The 8,258-nt window shown below is 38.8% G+C and overlaps 1 protein-coding gene across 1 annotated transcript in view; it reads right to left on the minus strand.

Moving 5' to 3' along the window:
- Positions 1 to 2,721, minus strand: part of LOC142415037 (connector enhancer of kinase suppressor of ras 2-like) — a 215,289-nt gene extending 212,568 nt beyond the window's left edge. The window contains exons 1-2 of the mRNA XM_075512981.1: positions 2,561 to 2,721; positions 1,618 to 1,691 (exon numbers count right to left, since the gene is read on the minus strand). Of these exons, the coding sequence (XP_075369096.1) occupies positions 1,618 to 1,691; positions 2,561 to 2,586 (100 nt within the window). The 5' untranslated portion in view covers positions 2,587 to 2,721. The remainder of the gene's footprint in view (positions 1 to 1,617; positions 1,692 to 2,560) is intronic.
- Between the last annotated feature and the right edge of the window lie 5,537 nt (positions 2,722 to 8,258).

Consider the following 8,258-nt stretch of genomic DNA (forward strand, 5'->3'; position numbering starts at 1 on the left):
TTAAAAACCTTTTGTTTGTATGACCTTCTTGCTTCCCATGGTATGCACTACACATGTTATGGATTAATGTTACCCAATATGTAATTAGTTTACATCGAAAAGGATAAAAAAGTAGCAGGAAGTATTTTTAAATGTAGCAACAAGTATTATACATGCTTTGACATTTAATTTACATTATAACTCAAGTAATGAGTTAAAATAGCATAACAATCTGTCCACTTTTTAACTCTTTTGTGTACTGAAAATAAAGGTGTGGATCAGAAAACTCTCCTCTGCACGTACATTAGGAATTGTTTTCAAGTCATGACATTGGAGTATGGGAATGAATCCTATATCTAATGGTTTCGGGATCCATCCCAATAACCTGCTTAAGACCTCCGAATTAACCTGAGTTCACAAACACCTGAGAAACAAACTACATACATTCCCTTAGATACCATTAGCTTCACAATACTGTGTGCTTGTAAAAGAATAGTTTGCTCATAACGGTACTGTGTCTGATGAGCACCTAAACAGCCCAATTTCAGTTAAGTATGGAGACGTATCTCAGCAAAATGAAATCAAAACCGTTTCCTTATTAATGATAATACTTTGAAACCCTTCAGGTATTATAGTGGACATCCAATTCAACCCTCCAATAAGTTCAGTAATCACATTACAGAAATTATTTGCATGAGTTAACGTACAAACAAAATTTGCACCTCTTCTCCTTATATAATGGAGATCCCTTGTAGCAGAAATTATTTCTCTCTAAGACAGACAGCTCATCAGAAGCAATGTATAACAACAGTAATGCATCCTCCTGTGGAAATACATTTTTCCCCACTCTGGAGAAATTTAAAACACTTATCATCACAAACAATTCTTCACCCTCCCATCCAACCCAATCTGTTTGCAGCACAGCTGAGCATTGTAAGGCAAAACATGTCACAGCTTATGGCTGTGTTGTGAAACTGCGAATGTGCAGGGAAATCATCATTCCTGTCAAGTTATCAGGAAGAGTTTCCCCAGCGAAGCCGTGCTCAGCCCTGCGCGTTCCCCCTGCGCGCCCCACGCATGGCACGGGCTGCACTGTCCACAGTACCAGCGACGGACGGGGACGCGGGTGCGTTAGGCACAACAGCGGCACGAGCAAGAGCGGCTGGGAAGCCTGAACAAATCAGGACATGTCACTAAAGGAGCAGAATTCCTCAGTCCAGTCACCGGCACCTTATGCTCCTTGTGGTACCCTAAACTACACACAAGTGCTGCACAGCCACTGCATCAGATCACCTGATATGAGCAAAACAGACCTAATCAGGGCAAATTTAAAGCAACCAAACATAATAACGTTACACTGTGCAATGCATAATGGAGCCACGAGACACAAACACTTTATGTCTGCATTTACCAACAAATGCATTTGATCCCTACTCAGTTCTCAGCAGAAATTCCAACAACATGCTGCACAGCTTAAACAGCCTCTCTCCTCAGTCGTGTCTTTAAAAACTACTGTGCAAAGCAGCATACGGATTATTAAAACTGAATAAACTCTTCCCAAAACAAAGAACACAAGAGCAGATATGCAAATTGCAAGAATCCAAAGTACAGACAATACATGGTAATAAATGATCATACCTTTCATCCAATCCACTACCTGCTTGGGCGTCCACTTGCTAATAGGTTCCATAACGAGAGCCATCATCAGATCACTTTATCATTCACACCAAAATCAGAAAAAGGAGAGAAAAAATGTATCAGAGCATGGCTGGGCTGAGAGAGCTGTAGGATTTTACAGTGCAGTCCAAAGAGAAGATGATGCTTTGTCCCTCCAGGTTTCTCCTGCACTGATTCAGTAATGTATAAAATTACACTGCTTGATCAGCTCTGGCACCTCCCCCACTGCACACAGCCTGCAACACACTGGAGCACAGAGCCAGGAAATGGTGCAGTACGTATAGACTTACTTACAAAAGCCTCTACCCAGTGATCTACTTATTAGACTGGCACAAATATAACATTATATTACACAGAGAGCGATTCAAGCTGGAGCTATTCCAGACACTGAGTTTTAAGGAGCTTTATTCCAACAAGCTCTGGGATCTTCAACAAGGAAAATATCACTACTGTAACTTGATAGCAGATTGTCTTGGCTTCATTGTGAATATGCTGACTGTCACTCAGTTTAAAGAGAAGATAGAAATATCAGAATATCACTTGGCATCTGGCAAAATGCTGAGCATCTCCATCTTTACAATCAAAATGTTGCTGGAGTCTTACACTATATAATCATGTAATTCAGAATGTCAAACACAGTATAAAAAGTCTTACCCAAGAAAAAACTATTGGAAGAAAACTCTTTTATCTGGCCACATGCAGAGCCAATATATTTCCTCCTATGAGCTTCTCATTTTATAGTGAAAGAATGACAGCATCAGTCAATTTTTACTACTACAGCACTTTAATATAGACAAGTATAGCAAGTATTTTGATTCAAAGCACTGGGACCATTAGTCAATCTCTCCCTTTTGTTAGGGAGAAAAAACATGTTTTAAATATTCCTAATACTGAAGTTTACTACCCTTCCATAAGACGCAGGTGAACCATTTTAACGAGATGTGCCAAACAGCGCTTTTTGGACCCTTTTGTGACTCTTTGCACCTCATGCAGCACGCGTTCTGCATCATGTGGTTGAAGAGGTGCGTGTTTTCTGTTTGATGCATTGTCTGAGATATGCAGCCCCACTATTTTATTTTAGGGGGAGAAACTCATGTTCCAGAAAAAAAGACAGAACAAAGCAGTTCCACCTTTCTTTTCAGTAGTCTTTCATCTGTGCCTTTTCTTCCTGCACTGCTCCAAGTTCCACCAGCACACTAGGGTAAGAAGACGATATTGTTACCATGTCTCCCTCACTGCACTAGAGCTGTGCTAATTTACCCAGGCTGAGATCTGTCCTTTCTTTCTCATATGGGGGAACATAAAATACAAATGGAATATTTATGCTATACTGCTTCAGGGTTTTTCTTTAAGTCTATATAGATGAGGATGCAGACAGGCATCCTTTCCCCCCGCCCCCAAATGTCTCCGAAGAGATGTACCATTCTCAGTTCAGTGATGCACTCTATCCTTTTTTATTTTTCTTTTGCTTTGGGAAGTAGTGTGATTAGTATTCTATGATGTATTTTGAGTGTTCAGAGCACAGATCTCCTTTACAAAAGGATTCACATCAATTCTCCTTCAAGAAGGCTGTTTCCAGCTGAACAGCATGTCAGCTTCCTCTATGAGTTTTGGGAGACCACTTTCAGTAGCTTTAGTTCTGTCTAAATAGCTGTTTACAATGGACATCATAATGGCAAAGATTTCAAATACACAATAGTTCTTTTTTTAGGCAATAGTGGACTAGAACTGAGATACTCAGAATAAATATTTCTGTTCGCTATTGGAAACTGTACAACCTGTTTGTTTGGAGGCTATGCTTTCTTAAAATTATTTTCACAAAATGATCACCCCTCGTAAATTCTTTTAAGTTCAATACAAGCATGGAAGAATTTGAGATAAGCTATGTTGTGTATGAATTTAGTATTTGGACACAATTACATAAACCAATCTTCATTCATGATTATTTGGACTATTTCCCTAATTCCTGTAATTTGACAGACATTCTGTCAATGTCCTTTTGTCTCACATTTCCTACCCGTGCTTGACTGGGCAGACTTATTTTTTTATATTTTGAGATATTTTTGAAAGAGGATGGAGCCTGAATTGAAAGCCCGTCAATATCAGTGGGCATACTTCCATTCATTTTAATTGTCCTTGGATGACAAAAGAAGCCCAAAACTATTATTTTGGAATCAATACTTCCATTTTCAGAATAAGAGCTTTTTAAAACTTTTTCATGTCCTGTTTCTGAGGCTCCTCTCCACAAAGATGGTTTGCATTTTCATTTATTCATACTGTTATTCACCACCATGGTGCTAGTTCAGGCAGTAACTATAATCTGAAAGATCTTGACCACGAGATAATCTCCTGTGTTTTTCTTTATTACTAGTCACAGTTTGTCTGTATTTTGGGATTGTACAACTTTTTGGACAACCATCTACTTTTTGTACTACTTCTTGGAATGAAATATTTAAAGTTGTTAAAAATGGTAGCTCTGTTTCTCTCCTTCTTGAGCAGATTATTTATTCAGCTTCATTATCTGTTGCACAGATTGGTGCCCATAGCCATAGCTTGTCACGAACCATTCTAAACCCAGGCAAATGTTCCTTTAACTTATCGCATGGGTATGTTCATCATGGCAGTCCATGGAAGATTGTACCTGGGTATTTCCACTGCTTCGTGCTTTGTTATTTCAAGAAAGATTTATTTCTCTCACACTGTCATATGAAAGTATCACAGAAACATGGGAAGCCTTGTCTAAATCAGAAAAGAAACCTGTGACTGATCACAGTAATGGGTACAACTGAGCGATAGCTAAGGCCAAATGGAGTCAAGATGCATTCAGACTATTTCTGTAACCACAGTTCAAGTCAGTTCATAGCACTTTTTAATACAGGTTGTCCAGTACGCCAGCTGAGGTAATGACTCTGAAATGAGTAATCATGGAATAAGCCACCCATTGCACTGAGCTATCGTCCTTATTACTGACATGGTTCTATTCTAAACATAGCTGTGCTAGAGTTAAATCACCTAGCTTACAGTTATTGTCAGCTATAGGTCACTGTAGTAAATCAAGTTTGAAAAGTCACTAAACAAGGAACTTTTTTTAAAAAATAAGTAAAACTGTGTAATCCCTAAAGCTATTCCATGTGTTTTGCTGTCCATTTATTACAAGGCTTCTGCCTAGATCTATCCCCCAATCTACCTTGCATTGCTTCCTAATACCGACATAAAAGAAACAATGCATTCCCATGATTATGTTTTTCTTCCAGGCTGAACATAGCAAACCAACAGAAAAAAAGATCAAGGAACATCTTTCTCACTATTATTCTATCTAGGTCATGTAAATGAGAAATACTTTCTGACTGAAGTCTGCATACGCACTGGAGCAAAGTAAGGCATTTGAAACAGAGAAAGGAAACAGACCTTTCACTATATGATGCAGTGTTGTTGTCAAAGGCCTATATAAAATAATCTGGTAATTTCAGGCCATAATCACTGCTATCATCTTTGACAGCGATGGCCTAAGGCTGAACAGACTGGTTGAAATGTTTTGTGTCCCTCCTTCTTCACAGCAATAATGCTGGTAGTTCTTTAGCTTTTGAGCACTGCCTGATATCTCTGGGATTACTAATTAAACCATCATTCTCCGTGTTTTCGTGGTCACTGTGGGAGGGAGTTAAATGTTCTTGTGTATTTCATGGCCAGTGATAACTTTCCAATTAATGATTATGCTCAAACCTGGTAATATAGTTAGTAAAACAATTAGAGCAGTCATATATTTCTTGCAGTTTTCATTTGGTAACAATTATTCTCATATTCTTTGATGAAGAAATAACATGTATGTTGTGAAATAAGTCCTTTATAAGCAGGTTAGTTTAAGAAAATCTTGACATTGCATTTGATAGCCATTATGGAAAACATAAGCATGCAGTTTCAGATTAAATAAATCATGAATGCCATGAAAAAGGGCTATGTAATGTTATAACTTAGGACATCTATAATTTATATTATTAATGGAAATGTAAGCAAAATCTCTAAGGAAATGACCGTTGAACTCTTGATTATCATTAGTTTTTTATCATGTAATATTCACGTATTATACAGCTGCTTTTCGTGGAAAAGAACATTTTTGAAAAACAGAATGTAGCTAAATTATTAGTTTTCATCAGTTCTGTTCTAAACTGGGTTCTGCCTGACGCTGCTTTCACACAATCTCTTCTTTGCATCGTAACTTTTGAGACTCTTGCGTTTCAAAGGCAGAGGGCAAGAAAACTGCCTTTGGTGAATTTGTATGAGAGCAATAAAGCTTGTGCTACAAGGAACAAAACCCCCAGCTTACATTTGTGATAGGGATCAACAGACATTCCTATTTAATTATAAACCTTCGCCTTACTTAACCCTAAGTTTACAAGCCGAAGGGTTGGATTTTGACTGTCCTCACGTAAGTTCAGAAGAGCTGGAGGAGGCCTCCTGTGCTTGGAGCAGCCCATACAAGGACTGGAAGGAAAGGGTAAGCCCACTCCCAAATCCCAACAAGCGTCAACAAGTGCTACATGATAGATCTGTCCTACTGCTTTTGAATTAACTTCTAAAATAGCTTGGGTATACTAAGTGAGCACACGTTGCATCTTCTCCACCATATGCACCAGCTGGTGCTGGGAGGTATTTTCGCCCTGCGGAGGCATTAGCCCTTATTCTCTTTTCTCCAAGGATCTTGACTCGGACACAACGGTAAGGGGCTGCCAGTGGAGGACCTTGCTGCAGACAGCCAGGCCTGCAGAGCCCGAGCGACGATGTTACACGTTCTGGATGCCATCTACTGGCACCGCGCTCCCCGCTCAGAGAGCAAGCCAGGAACCTGCCACGAGTGAGCGTGGAGCGGTGCAAAACAGGCATCGCCTTGCCCTTTGTAGGCAGCCAGTAGTTTCTTTCACCCGCAAGATTCTTCTCCGTCGATTAAGCTGTAATGGTGGGTGGCAGCATTCCCCTGGGACTTCACCGGCATCGACTCTCAGCAAGGTGAAGTTCATGAAAATTTTGAACTTCAAAAGCAAGGAATTTTTGCCTTGTAAAAGAGGAAGCAAGCAGTTAATTTCTACTGCTGATGTTTATCGGTACAACATTTTATAGTTTGGGGTTTTTTTCCACAGGATCCCACTGCAATCTCTGCTATTCAGTCAGAGGTGTTGTATTAATATTCCAGTTTTTACATGGAGCTTCATTAGAAATTTATATTTTTCATGCTCCATTAGGTGATATAACTGTTTTATTAATGTGTGTTAGGGATAAAATATGATCTTACATTAATTTGGTATTAAAACACCCTTAACAAATGGTTTGGAAAACAGAGCTAACACGGCAAAAATGCAAGAAATATTCAGTTTTTCAGGATTATAGATAAATTATTTCATAATCACTTGCTAAAATATATCTCTTGACATTGCTGAGTGGTTTTGTGCAGTGCTTTTTTCTTAGTATATTTTAGTGTTCACAAAATCTCCTGTTCTGACGTCTCTCAAGATTGAAGTCCTCTATTCAGCCACAAAACATGTATAGTATGGACAGAGGCAGTGCGAATTTCGTCCTGTCTTGCCATCACTTTTATCATAACATCATCTATTTTTTTCAGAAATTGCCCTTTAGGTATGTTACAATTCCTTGACATCAATAGTGGTTTATATAAAATGGGTTCTCTAGATTACGTATCTCTGGGAAAAAAAATGATCACTTTTTGCAGCCATATTCAGAGTTTGAAATGTACCCTAAGTGTGTTAATGTCAAAGGTATCTAAAACAATTTAAAAATTAACATAAAGAACATAGTCCTTCTCTAATATAAATCCATTGACTTCAGTGAAGACATTGTGAAGTTACAACAGGAATAATTTTCTTCCATAGAAGATGAATTAGGTGTTGCTTTGACTAGGACTGCAGGTGTTTTTCTGAGCAGAGAATACTGAAATGTTTTCATATTAAGGGAAACAGGATTGTCTGTTTTTAGTCTGCTTGCTAATATCACCAACATGTTTACAGTCTTCCAAACAGCTCCAAATAAGACGGCACGCTCAAACCTGTGAATCACTGTGACAATCTTCAAAGCATAGATACAAGAAGAAAGTGCCTTGAAGAAGTGCCTGTCAAATATGCTTCTGTCTCGCCAAGGAAAAGGATGCTTTCGTACAGAGACTCGTACCGCCAGAACTAGTCACAGCTTTCTCCCTGCAGAAGAGTAAACTTCATGAGCATACAGGTATTTGGGCAAGGCTTAACTTTGAGCTGCTGGAAAACAGAGAGGATTGTTAATACAGGTGCCTCATCTGCATAAGTTCTCTCTTCAGTCTGCCATGATCAGTTTGGTAAACAGGGCAAAACTGCAGAAAGATCCTTTGTTATCATTTTTCTGGACAGAATTCCTCTGGGAATAACTATAAAGTTCTACTAAATTCAGAATTGACTGGACTGAGTAACTAAATTAAGGAGAAACAGGAAAATATCTTGCAGCAAGTCTATCTGAGTCTGAGATACAACTTGTTACCTTCAGAGGGGATTCTGTTGCATTGGGCAGACAATTCTATGCTCAGAATAGACTCACTCTCTTAATTCAGTTTTCCAAAACAT

Source organism: Mycteria americana, chromosome 10 (assembly GCF_035582795.1).
Source record: "Mycteria americana isolate JAX WOST 10 ecotype Jacksonville Zoo and Gardens chromosome 10, USCA_MyAme_1.0, whole genome shotgun sequence".
Classification (NCBI taxonomy): Eukaryota; Metazoa; Chordata; class Aves; order Ciconiiformes; family Ciconiidae; genus Mycteria; species Mycteria americana.